General features: G+C 45.1%; 1 protein-coding gene across 3 annotated transcripts in view; it reads right to left on the reverse strand.

Annotated features, from left to right (window-relative positions):
- Positions 1-3,592: 3,592 nt before the first annotated feature.
- The window catches only part of LOC109864570 (USP6 N-terminal-like protein), a 91,539-nt gene continuing 81,321 nt past the window's right edge, over positions 3,593-13,810 (reverse strand). For all 3 annotated transcript variants that reach the window (XM_031798172.1, XM_031798170.1, XM_031798171.1), the window contains 6 exons: positions 12,127-12,247; positions 11,508-11,602; positions 11,066-11,131; positions 9,957-10,056; positions 9,604-9,756; positions 3,593-6,535 (listed from right to left, as the gene is read on the reverse strand). In XM_031798172.1, coding sequence (XP_031654032.1) covers positions 4,896-6,535; positions 9,604-9,756; positions 9,957-10,056; positions 11,066-11,131; positions 11,508-11,602; positions 12,127-12,247 — 2,175 coding nt within the window. In that variant the 3' untranslated portion in view covers positions 3,593-4,895. The remainder of the gene's footprint in view (positions 6,536-9,603; positions 9,757-9,956; positions 10,057-11,065; positions 11,132-11,507; positions 11,603-12,126; positions 12,248-13,810) is intronic.

Here is a 13,810-nt window from a genome sequence, read left to right on the forward strand (position 1 = left end):
GGGGTTTCAGGGAAAAGGTGTACATTTGACCTCCATCATCTAGGATGTGACAATGGTTAATAAAATCTCTCAATTTCTGCCCATTTTTGCAGGCCTTCTCATGCAGCTGCAACAGTAAGTGCATTTGTAAATCAGGACCTTTCTTGAGTTGGGCTCTGGGATGGTGCAACTGTTGAGAATGTGAGTTTATGGTTGTGTGGGGGGAAAGGGTTGAGTGTGTGTGGGTGTGTGTGTATCCCACAACTGTTGCGAAGGAGTAAAAGATGTTAGGGACAAGAGAGGATGATCCACAGCAAAATGTAATACAAATCGAGGTGAGGGCGATGGAAATGCATTTGGCAGTTGATCTACTTCAATTTGGTAAATCGAAGGATGGATCCCAGTCTGTTCAGGGCTATGAGATGTGGGAGGTCGGAGGTGGTCTGACGGGCATTGGGATGATGGCCCAGCTCGGGATGAGGAGGGCTTTTAGAGGGTGGAATGGTGGGGACCAATTGGAGGTTTACTTAGTAGCAATGCAAATATCATGGTACAGCTATATAGACACTCAATCATCATATTACTTTTTAATGGTACATTTACAAACATATTTTGATAAATAGAATTGAAAGTTGTGTCTCATTATGGTAAGTGGTGAAATAAGTGAAATAAGTGAAATAAGTATAGCCAGTTACAATTGTAATGGCCTAGCAGATAATAAGAAAATACAATCAGTATGTACCTGGCTAAAAGAGAAGGAATATAATATATATTGTTTACAGGAAACCCATTCAACAATTTTAGATGAAGTTTTGTGGAAAAAGAACTGGGGGGGGGGGGGGGCGAAATATATTTATCTGATGGGCAAAGAAATTCAAAAGGGGTGATGGTTTTAATATACAGTAATTTTGATCCAAAAGTGCAAATTGTCCAAACAGATTATCAAGGTAGATGGATTATTTTAAATATGTTATTGGACAATAAACATACACTGCTCAAAAAAAATAAAGGGAACACTTAAACAACACAATGTAACTCCAAGTCAATCACACTTCTGTGAAATCAAACTGTCCACTTAGGAAGCAACACTGATTGACAATAAATTTCACATGATGTTGTGCAAATGGAATAGACAACAGGTGGAAATTATAGGCAATTAGCAAGACACCCCCAATAAAGGAGTGGTTCTGCAGGAGGGGACCACAGACCACTTCTCAGTTCCTAAGCTTCCTGGCTGATGTTTTGGTCACTTTTGAATGCTGGCGGTGCTTTCACTCTAGTGGTAGCATGAGACGGAGTCTACAACCCACACAAGTGGCTCAGGTAGTGCAGCTCATCCAGGATGGCACATCAATGTGAGCTGTGGCAAGAAGGTTTGCTGTGTCTGTCAGCGTAGTGTCCAGAGCATGGAGGCGCTACCAGGAGCCAGGCCAGTACATCAGGAGACGTGGAGGAGGCCGTAGGAGGGCAACAACCCAGCAGCAGGACCGCTACCTCCGCCTTGTGCAAGGAGGAGCAGGAGGAGCACTGCCAGAGCCCTGCAAAATGACCTCCAGCAGGCCACAAATGTGCATGTGTCTGCTCAAACGGTCAGAAACAGACTCCATGAGGGTGGTATGAGGGCCCGACGTCCACAGGTGGGGGTTGTGCTTACAGCGCCCTGTGCTCTTCACAGATGAAAGCAGGTTCAGACTGAGTACGTGACCGACGTGACAGAGTCTGGAGACGCCGTGGAGAACGTTCTGCTGCCTGCAACATCCTCCAGCATGACCGGTTTGGCGGTGGGTCAGTCATGGTGTGACTTTGGGGGGCCGCACAAATCATCTCACTGTACTTCGCTCCGTTCAGCTGTCCCTCGATCCTGACTATTCTCTCAGTCCCCGCCACTGTAAAACATCCCCACAGCATGATGCTGCCACCACCATGCTGCCACCGTAGAGATCCAAGAGGTCCGTCCTGGTTTCATCAGACCAGAGAATCTTGTTTCTCATGGTCTGAGAGTCCTCTAGGACAAACTCCAAGCAGGTTGTTATGTGCCTTTTAATGAGGAGTGGCTTCCATCTGGCCACTCTACTATAAAGGCCTGATTGGTAGAATGCTGCAGAGATGGTTGTCCTTCTGAAAGGTTCTTCCATCTCCACAGAGGAACTCTGTCAGTGACCATCGGGTTCTTGAACACCTCCCTGACCAAGGCCTTTCTCCCCCAATTGCTCTGTTTATTTTTCTAGGATGAATCTTGGTAGTTCATCATTCGGGAACCCACTGTGTTCTTGGGGACCTTCAATGCTGCAGACATTTTTTGGTACCCTTCCCCAGATCTGTGCCTCAACACAATCCTGTCTCGGAACTCTACAGACAATGCCTTCGACCTCATGGCTTGGTTTTTGCTCTGACATGTACTGTTAGCTGTGGGACCTTATATAGACAGGTGTATGCCTTTCCAAATCATGTCAAATCAATTGAATTTACCACAGGTGGACTCCAATCAAGTACAGTAGAAACATCTCAAGGATGATCAATAGAAACAGGATACACCTGAGCTCAATTTCAAGTCTCATAGCAAAGTGTCTGAATACTTATGTAAATAAGGTATTTAAAAAAAAAATGTATTTGTATACATTTGAAAACATTTCTGAACCCTTCATTATGGGGTATTGTGCGTAAATTGATTTGAATCACTTTTAGAATAAGGCTGTAATGTAACAAAACATGGACAAAGTTGAATACTTTTCAAATTCACTGTATATTTCTGAATGTAAGTTAAAAACAATGTATGTAGCATTCAAATGACCTCTAATGTATTAAACAAAATTTAAATATTTTATTTACATTTACTAAAGAACTGATGAAGCCAATCTTCCAATTATTTTATATTTAGACTCATTTAAACATAATAGGCCCAAATACATGAATGGGATGCAGACATATTGTATAATATATCCTGTGTTTAGTTCAGCCTGCACTGGTTAAAGACAAGTTTTGAGAGAGGTTACCTGGTGGCCGTGGGATTGAGGCATCCATTGAATGTTTAACAGTGGCTGTACTACCACCAAAGACAGTGCTACTAAAGTACAGTAATGTTCTATGCATTAGCACTGTACCGCCACATGATGGCACAATTGTATCCCTTGAGAAGCAAAGGTTTGATGAAAGGCAAATTGAGTGGAATGTTCAGAATGTAACTATTGCTATGACCAAATTCCTAGTTTGACCCACAATACAAATATTTTGGTCGCAATAAATAAAGTACAAGACAATGTGCTAAGTGAAAAATAACATGTAATACTCTTAGTAAAGCACGTAGGGGTCCTGGAAAATTGGCCTGGATAATCCTTTAAGAAAAGAATGGCCTGTAAAATTAAGATGAGGGTGTTGGCAGCTGCATAGGGTTGGAAGAGGTTGCAATTAATTTTGCCTGAAGTGGCTCTCCACTAGAGGGTAGTGTTTCCTCAAATATCAGCAGATGAATAACGTTGGCACTTCTTATCCCTTTTTCCAGTATCCGGCGTGAGCTTTGTGATCCATGCATGTAGAATATGTACGAAGACACTTCACTGATGTATGAAGGGAATAGCAATAACATTCTTACAGAAATAAATCCACAGACACATGATCAGAAATGCACACCCCAATTTGTTTTATTAAGTAAAGAAAAGTCTCTGAAGAATGACCTGAAACCATTTTGCAATTAATTATTTAACAAAAAGAAGGAATGACTTATTTGCATGTTCAAATAATAACAGTATAATTCTAACTGTTTGAGAATGATAAGCATTGTATCAAAAAGTACATAGTTGAGAATCAGCAATAAAAGGGTGGTTGAATATGTATTCAAATGTGTGATGTCACACTACAAAGTAGTATGTACAGGTCAGTAAGTATTGATTTAATATGTAAGTGCTGGTAACTGAACAGCAGTGGATGTGACTGCTGAAAATACTAGACATGAGTTGACAATTAAAGCATATTGCGGCTTACTTCAAAACCAGTACACATCATCTATAGAAACCTCTTGCAGCAAGCTGACACTTACTCTGTGGTGATGAAAATACCGTACTGTTAATATGCAATTAATGTTCATGTAAACTTTTCAGAGGGAAGTAAATCGTAACTACGTAACTTCAGGGGAGAAAAGGGGTGTTTTTTTCTACGGACGACAAAACAGTTCACTGTTACAGTCTCAATATGGGGTATAAAGCAGACACTGGCCTCGATACCCAAACATACTGTACACACTATTTGGGTTACAGAAATGCTTTGCAATGGACTAGAGATTACAGTGGTCGCTAAACTGAGCGACAGAATAATCTCTAAGTTGAAAAAAATGGTCCTTATACAGTGGAGGTGCTTCAAAATGTAAATGATTTATTTTCGACAATGATTTTAAATCTGCACTGATCCGTAATTCTATTATTTGACAAAGCTTTGTTTCTTCTCTCAGAAAAATAAGATATTCACAAGCATATAGAGTAAATTGACCTCTAAAATAGATGTTTTGGAAGTAACTCATAAAAAAGAAAAAAGGAATCATTGAGTTTGTCTCGCCAGGAGAAGTGTCCCTGTCTACTCATAACGTTTCAATAACTCAGTATATTAACAAAACATCATTTACTGTACATGTTCAACTCTAAAAGATATATATATATATACTTTTAACTCCTGTCGTTAATGATTTAACATCCAAAAAATAAAATAATCAATCTTCAGTGGGTTTTTAAAAGGGATCCATTAAAACGTCAAAAGCTGGTATCCTGCAGCATTCACGATGCAGTATGACTTTATGGGTCAGAACGTCACATATAAAGCACAAACAGACCAAACTAAAACTCCTTAACCCCAGTAGGACTACCGCTGGTCTCTGCAGCCACAGTGTCAGTGACTACACCTCAGTGTCTTTCCATCCCTCTCGCCTCCTCTCACAGCAACATAGACTCCTGCATGGTGAACGCCTCTGGTGCGTGCCTGTAGTGTTGTCCTCCGAACAGCGGGGGGAGCTGCTGCCTCATGGTGGGCTGCTGCTGCTCGTGGAACTGTGTCCTGTAGTGAGCCAGGCCGTCAGGGCCGGGGGGGAAGGTGAACTCCTGCACGGGGGACATCTGGGCCCTCTGGAAGCTGGGGGATCGGGGTACACCTCCAGGGGCACGTGTCATGTCACCACCTTCCTGCTGCCCCCACGGCTGCACCTCCACTGCCCCTCCCCGGCCTGGCCCCTCAGACAGGTAGGGTTGTGTCTGCTCCCCTCTCCTCCGCCCCTCGTACCTGTTGTAGGCAACAGTAGGGTACACCGGATAGGCGGCTGCAGCGGAGGTGAGCCGTGTAGGCTGGTGCAGGTATGTGGAGGCGTTACTACCAGGGCTGTCCAGCTGCTGTATGGTGCGGGGGACCTGCGGGGCTACAAGGGTCCGGGGGGGCTGGGCTGAGCTGGGAGGCTGCCTGTGGGTGGTGGCATAGGAGTTGTTCATGAGGGCCTTCTCCGGAGAGTGGCTGGGCCGCTGGGTAGTGACGTACGCCCTCTCCCCATACATCAGACCCATAGGTGGGGTGCCTCGGGAGGGCGGGGGGCCGTAGTGCCTGTCCTCTCCCAGTCCCCTCTGCTCAAGGCTCACACTGTACGGAGGGTAGTGGAGTGGCACCATAGCAGGCCGGCCGGGGGAGTACTGCTGGGGGGTCGTGTGGTACTGGCTCTGGCCGTTGGGGTGGACATAGGGTTTACCCCCCACAGGGCTGTTGAGTGACAGGGCAGCAGGGATGTGGCGTTTGGCCTGCCTACCCAATGGTCCTTGCAGGCTGGGGGTGGGGGGTAGGGACGGCGATGGTGGCCTCTCCAGCTCCTCCACAAAGTCCTGCTCTACCCCCCCGGGCACATTGTCGTACTGAGAGGAGTTGGAGCCGCGGTTGGAGCCTGGGATCAAGCCCCTGGAGCGGGGCCGGGGGTTGAGCAGCAGGGTGTCATCAGGGCTGGAGGGAGCCGGGGAACCACCGCGGCTCAGCTGGATCTCCCTGGCAGCCGCTGCCTTGGCCGCCTCCAGCTTGGTCTCGGAGGGCTTGACCCAGCGCGGGGCGATGTCTTTACGGGAGCTGCTGGAGGCGGCATTGGAGTTGTGGTTGGCCGTGGCGTGGTTCTGAGGTTTCCCTCTGTCCACCACTTTTATAGGAGGGTTGTTGTGTGGCGAGGGAGAGGGCGCCGGGGACGGTGTAGGTGTGGACCCTCTCTCTGGAGTCGCAAGGGGGGGGACGGAGGGCTGTTTGCAGTGGGGGTCGATGTGGACGGAGGGCTGTTTGCAGTGGGGGTCGAGGTGGACGGCGTTCTCTCCGGACCCCCGTGATCTGGCCTCCCTCTTCTCAGCCTTGTGCTGCCGGACCAGCTTCTCCAGGGAGTCCCTGCCCGCCCGGTTGGGGGGTTGGCTGTCCCGCTGGTGCTCGGGGGAGGGGCTGGGCGCTTTTGGGGGCTCGGCCGGCTGGGCGTGGCTCTGACCATTCGCCACGTGGTTCTGGTTCACCGCCGGCTCTGGGGGAAGCTGCCCAAGAAGCTTCTTGGGATACTCGTCCTCTTTACCTGCACAGATACAGACAGACAGAAGGTTAGAGCACCTGGAGGGGAACACAAAACGGAAAAGGCATGTTTTCAAACGATGAATATTAAAAAAAGGGCAATATGGATTCATGCAACATCACTGCCGACGGGGGTGAAAATAAAGAGAGAATTACATTCACCACAACACTGAATAATCACGTCTCCACAGGCGAGAAACCAACCAAGGACATAACAAAACACAACATCTGAAATATATCTGATATTCAAATCCCAGAGCGCGAGCCAGAGGCATCCAAAAGTGTAGACTGAAATAATGTGTTTTCACTCAGTTTCATTAATGTGTACTTAGCTGCAGCAGCAGGCCGACTTCAAAGGTCAGACTGAAATGAGCTAACGGACTGTCCTTAAAGACTTTAGAAGCACTTGTAAGAAGTAAAGTAGGAAACGTGGCTGAGTTAGCACTCAAGGACAAAAACCATAAATATCTCAACTCCATGCTGTTTTAAACTCTATTACTTGATGAGTATATTATTATTACTATTACTACATGAAAATAAAGTGCAGTACAGGTGACATAGATACAGAGAAACAGACAGTGAAGGTGGGACACTCTGGATGTGTTGGGCTCTGGTAGGAACAGTGTGTCCACAATCACCATAGAAACCAGGAGACACGAGCTGGAGAAGAGGAAGTGATGTGACAGGACCAGGATGTGTTGTGAGTTTGAACCAGGAAGTGCTGTCACTGACTGTTATTGAATCCACAAACTAAAGTGGCTCTCTATTGTATAAGAAAGTGTCCCATTTCCCTGTCCTTCGACTGAATGGGTGAAAACAATATGGAGAAACTCTGCCTGTAAGTCCCAGCATCCATCACTCCTACACAGCTTCCTGTCCTTCTCTACCATCCCTTAGAACCACTAATCTGAAAAGCCTGGATAAGGGAAATAATGGCTCTTAGGTTGGGGATAAAGGAAAGGAGACAAGAAGTCAGAAGCCATTCAAATGTATTGGGACCCAGCCGAGATCAGTGCTTTATTGCTTTCACCCATCCAGTCTTCTCAGTTTGGACTCAGGAGAGGAAGCCACTTGAGAGTATTGAGGATTCACCCAGGAAATATGTGTTCACTGATACAGGTGCTTAAGGGTTGCCAAGTTAAGGGTAGGATGCAGTCTCCACCCCACAATCAAACGTAAAACACAGACAACAACCTATTCAAACCTTTGTTTAGCCTCTTATTAAAAACCTCATCCAGCAATTTAACTGTCAAAGTTGGAAGAGTTCTGGGTTGAAGATGAGCCCCGAGTGCTGCAGTCGAACAAAAAGCCTCCTCTGTTGGATGATACTTATTATCCTGACACCAGGAAGAGAAAATAGCTCTCTCACCGTGTGTGTGTGTGTGTGTGTGTACACACACACAACCAGGGTGGTAGGATGCCACAGTACATTAGGACATTCAGAGGTTAAGCCATTATGTAGTCTACAATGTTGAGCGGTGACCAGTCAAAGCTTTAGGCGAGATGTATCTTACTAACTGAAAGTATTGATTTAAAGTGTCTTACTAACTGAAAGTATTGATTTAAAGTGTCTTACTAACTGAAAGTATTGATTTAAAGTATCTTACTAACTGAAAGTATTGATTTAAAGTATCTTACTAACTGAAAGTATTGACTTAAAGTGTCTTACTAACTGAAAGTATTGACTTAAAGTGTCTTACTAACTGAAAGTATTGATTTAAAGTGTCTTACTAACTGAAAGTATTGATTTAAAGTATCTTACTAACTGAAAGTATTGATTTAAAGTATCTTACTAACTGAAAGTATTGATTTAAAGTGTCTTACTAACTGAAAGTATTGATTTAAAGTGTCTTACTAACTGAAAGTATTGATTTAAAGTGTCTTACTAACTGAAAGTATTGATTTAAAGTATCTTACTAACTGAAAGTATTGATTTAAAGTCTCTTACTAACTGAAAGTATTGATTTAAAGTATCTTACTAACTGAAAGTATTGATTTAAAGTATCTTACTAACTGAAAGAATTGACTTAAAGTATCTTACTAACTGTAAAGTAGGAGTTAAACAGTTACTACTGTATTGATAATGACTATCTACATACAGTACCTCGCTAAAAGCAGGCAGAGACAACGAGTGTGGTAGTAATAGAGGAGGATAATCCCTCCACTACAAGACTCCAAGGTAGCTTTACCAATAGTAGCTTTACCAATAGTAGCCTGGCCTGAGTTGCAGTAGCTACTGCACAAGGTTGCGGTAACATTGTGAGAATGCTCTGTAAGAAAACCCCAGGGCTGCTGGGTAGACAGGCGACAGACAGACGTAAAACGGAGGGACTGACAGAGGGAGGGAGGGATGGACAGATGATGAAACAGGGGAACACCAGTCAGGATAGCCCACCGGTTACTGTCGTAGGAGGGGATGTGGCCCCCACTCCCACCCACACTTTTGTAGGCTGGGCCGAACCATTGGGAGAAGAGGGAGAAGAGGCAGATTAAGCAAGAGACAGAAATCAAGATGAGACAGACTGCTATCACTAATTACTACTACCACTGGTAATACTACAACATAGCAGCCAGCAGGAGAGCTGTGTGAGTGAGTGAGTGTGCGTGTGTGTGCGTGTGGTGTGTGTGCGTGTGTGCGTGTGTGTGTGCGTGTGTGTGCGTGTTTGAACTGGAACTGTGTGATTGAAGGGGAATGTAAGTGAAGTAACATATGCAGGGTGATACATCCGTGTGTGTGTGTGTGTGTGTGTGTGTGTGTGTGTGTGTGTGTGTGTGTGTGTGTGTGTGTGTGTGTGTGTGTGTGTGTGCGTGTGTGTGCGTGTGTGTGTGTGCGTGTGTGTGTGTGCGTGTGTGTGTGTGCGTGTGTGTGTGTGCATGTGTGTGTGTGTTTGAACTGGAACTGTGTGATTGAAGGGGAATGTAAGTGAAGTAACATATGCAGGGTGATACATCCGTGTGTGTGTGTTGATATTTTGAGCTTGTGTGTGGCAGTTGTCTAATCTGCATGTGTGGGACAAATGTATAGCCTACTATAATCAGTGTGTATGAGAGGTGTTGGGGGCAGAAGGCTACCTGGTGCGGCCAGCTCCAGTTTGGACCTCCTTAGCTCCACCATGTTGTTCTGCAGCTGCTCAATCACAAAGTCATCCTCATAGAAGAAGTCCTTGGCCAGAGTCACCTGCAGAAACTCAACCAGATCCTCCATAGACAGCTTCAACAGGTGCTCTGCAAACACACACACACACACACGGTGTGAGAACACTTTCTCCTGTGCAGTTTGAGGACAGTCACAGATCTTAGAGGTTAGTGGAGGTGGTTCAGTGAACATGATGAGCAACTTTGCCTGAGACCTGAAACTGGGGATTTAGTTCAGCGGATTAAAACCAGGTGGTCACAATAGCACAATCCTACTGTTCTGGTCTTACTCTTGTGCAATTTGAGGACTGTGTAAGACATGGCGGTCAGAACTCTCTCTCCCTCCAGGATATAGATGTCCCAGATCCGCAGGGTCAGGGTGAAGGGGGTCTGAGGGAGAGATTGGAAGAGAGACAGAGAGAGGAAGAAAGATAAAGAAGAAGAGAAAGGGAGAGAGAATGAGTGAGCCAGAATGGAGGAGAAATAAATATATTTTCAAAATATAATTGAACACTTTCTTTAGCGCAACACCCGCAGTAGGCATGGTGTGATAATGACTGTTGCTTTACAAAGACATATTTAGAAAAGCTGCAGGCCTAAAGGATACAGAGGGAAGGGGATGTGATTCAAACACTCACCCTGTCTAACATTCTGATACAGAGGGAAGGGGATGTGATTCAGACACTCACCCTGTCTAACATTCTGATACAGAGGGAAGGGGATGTGATTCAGACACTCACCCTGTCTAACGTTCTGATACAGAGGGAAGGGGATGTGATTCAGACACTCACCCTGTCTAACATTCTGATACAGAGGGAAGGGGATGTGATTCAGACACTCACCCTGTCTAACATTCTGATACAGAGGGAAGGGGATGTGATTCAGACACTCACCCTGTCTAACATTCTGATACAGAGGGAAGGGGATGTGATTCAGACACTCACCCTGTCTAACATTCTGATACAGAGGGAAGGGGATGTGATTCAGACACTCACCCTGTCTAATATTCTGATACAGAGGGAAGGGAATGTGATTCAGACACTCACCCTGTCTAACATTCTGATAGAGGGAAGGGAATGTGATTCAGACACTCACCCTGTCTAACATTCTGATAGAGGGAAGGGGATGTGATTCAGACACTCACCCTGTCTAACATTCTGATACAGAGGGAAGGGGATGTGATCCAGACACTCACCCTGTCTAACATACTGATACAGAGGGAAGGGGATGTGATTCAGACACTCACCCTGTCTAACATTCTGATACAGAGGGAAGGGGATGTGATTCAGACACTCACCCTGTCTAACATTCTGATACAGAGGGAAGGGGATGTGATCCAGACACTCACCCTGTCTAACATTCTGATACAAAGGGAAGGGGATGTGATCCAGACACTCACCCTGTCCAGGAAACACTGGAAGAACCACTTCATAGTGTACAGACTGGTGAATACCTCCTGTGTGTCCTGAAACAGAGGTCAATGAGCCATTACCACTCCGTGTCTGTGTGTCCGTGTGTGTGTGTGTCCGTGTGTGTGTGTGTGGTGTGTGTACGTATGTGTGTATTAAAACATGGCAGTGGCCTTGGTTTAACAGCAGTGGTGAATGTGCCCTAGGCCCCATATTAAAAGCAGAATAAAAACAATATCTGTGTGTGTATGGTTGTGTGTGTAGACAATGCATTTCTCTCTCATTCCACCACCCTTTAATCTCAACACATCAAAGGCTGCCGCTGTGCCACTCAACTCAGTCCCCCATACCAGCTGGCTTAGGCTGTCATTTATATACCACTACCCCCTCCCCAGGCTGTGTGTGTGTGTGTGTGTGCTCTGCAGGCCTCACCAGGTGTGACTTCAGTTTGGGCATCATCTTCTTGAGGATGCGGTCATGGTGCTCCTGGAAGCGCATCAGCTTGGGGAAGCCGGGGATAAAAAACCCTAGAGGGGCGGAGATCACAGAGCATTTTTATCAAAATGTAGGAAATGACTCTGGTGGTTCTCGCTGTGTGTGGGTCTGAATGGAAGGGACGAGAGAGTGGGTGAGCTCTATAGATATCTGGTAAGGAGGTGTAAGGGAGGGTTCTCTAGAAATGTGTTTCCTCACGTTTTATGGGGCCCAGAAGAGACAGCCTAAGTCCTGGAAAGGTATGTGTGAGTGGGGGTGTATACAGTGTGTGTTTATATTCTATCCGCACGTTCCTGTGTCACTGGGGTCATGCTGGCCTTAAGGAATGTTTGGAGTAAAAGACCAGAGCCTACTATCCTATGTGGTCTAGGGCATGGCTGTTCATGCCTACTTAGTGTGTCTGGTCTAGTATGCTACCCCTGAATTGACTTGTATCCTATATGGTGGAATGTATGGCATGGCTTAGGCGTGGGTTTTGCGTGGGCTATTGAATGACGGTCTAACACTTCGATAGGATGTTACACAGTGTGCAGTGTGTGTGTTTTGGTGTGTTTACCATGCATGGCGTGTTTCTGTCCAGACAGCAGTTTGACCAAAGCCCAGAAGGCATCCTCTTCATTCATATAGATGAGCAACAGAGCAGTGATCTGACTCATGCCCTGGCAGTACCCCACCTCCTATACACACACACACACACACACTTTTATAATGTATAGACAAACATACAGTTGAAGTCGGAAGTTTACACACACCGTAGCCAAATACATTTAAACTCAGTTTTTCACAATTCCTGACATTAAATCCTAGTAAAAATTCCCTGTTTTAGGTCAGTTCGGATCACCATTTTATTTTAAGAATGTGAAATGTCAGAATAATAGTAGAGAGAATTATTTATTTCAGCTTTTATTTCTTTCATCACATTCCCTGTGGGTCAGACGTTTACATACACTCAATTAGTATTTGGTAGCATTGCCTTTAAATTGTTTAACTTGGGTCAAACGTTTCAGGTAGCCTTCCACGAGCTTCCCACAATAAGTTGGGTGAATATTGGCCCATTCCTCCTGACAGAGCTGGTGTAACTGAGTCAGGTTTGTAGGCCTCCTTGCTCACACATGCTTCTTCAGTTCTGCCCACAAACTTTCTATGGGATTGAGGTCAGGGCTTTGTGATGGCCACTCCAATACCTTGACTTTGTTGTCATTAAGCCATTTTAATTTTGTGAAGTGCGCCAGTCCCTCCTGCAGCAAAGCACCCCCACAACATGATGCTGCCATCCCCGTGCTTCACGGTTGGGATGGTGTTCTTCAGCTTGCAAGCATCCCCCTTTTTCCTCCAAACATAACGATGGTCAATATGGCCAAACAGTTCCATTTTTGTTTCATCAGACCAGAGGACATTTCTCCAAAAAGTATGATCTTTGTCCCCATGTGCAGTTGCAAACTGTAGTCTGGCTTGTTTATGGTGGTTTTGGAGCAGTGGCTTCTTCCTTGCTGAGTGGCCTTTCAGGTTATGTTGATATAGGACTCGTTTTACTGTGGATACTGTGGATATAGATAATTTGTACCCGTTTCCTCCAGCATCTTCACAAGGTTATTTGCTGTTGTTCTGGGATTGATTTGCACTTTTCGCACCAAAGTACATTCCTCTCTAGGAAACAGAACGCGTCTCTTTCCTGAGCGGTATGACGGCTGCGTGGTCCCATGATGTTTGTACAGATGAATGTGGTACCTTCAGGCGTTTGGAAATTGCAACCAAGGATGAACCAGACTTGTGGAGGTCTACTATTTATTTTCTGAGGTCTTGGCTGATTTCGTTTGATTTTCCCATGATGTCAAGCAAAGAGGCACTGAGTTTGAAGGTAGGCCTTGAAATACATCCACAGGTACACCTCCAATTGACTCAAATTATGTCAATTAGCATATCAGAAGCTTCTAAAGCCATGACATTTTCTGGAATTTTCCAAGCTGTTTAAAGGCACAGTCAATTTAGTGTAAGTAATCTTCTGATACGGTGAATTATAAGTGAAATAATCTGTCTGTAAACAATTGTTGGAAAAATTACTTGTGTCATGCACAAAGTAGATGTCCTTACCGACTTGCCAAAACTATAGTTGGTTAACAAGAAATTTGTGGAGTGGTTGAAAATCGAGTCTTAATGACTCCAAACTAAGTGTATGTAAACTTCTGACTTCAATTGTACATACAAAACTGCACACAAACTCACGTTTCTATTTCTACACA

This window comes from Oncorhynchus kisutch, linkage group LG19 (assembly GCF_002021735.2).
Source record: "Oncorhynchus kisutch isolate 150728-3 linkage group LG19, Okis_V2, whole genome shotgun sequence".
In the NCBI taxonomy this organism is placed as follows: domain Eukaryota; kingdom Metazoa; phylum Chordata; class Actinopteri; order Salmoniformes; family Salmonidae; genus Oncorhynchus; species Oncorhynchus kisutch.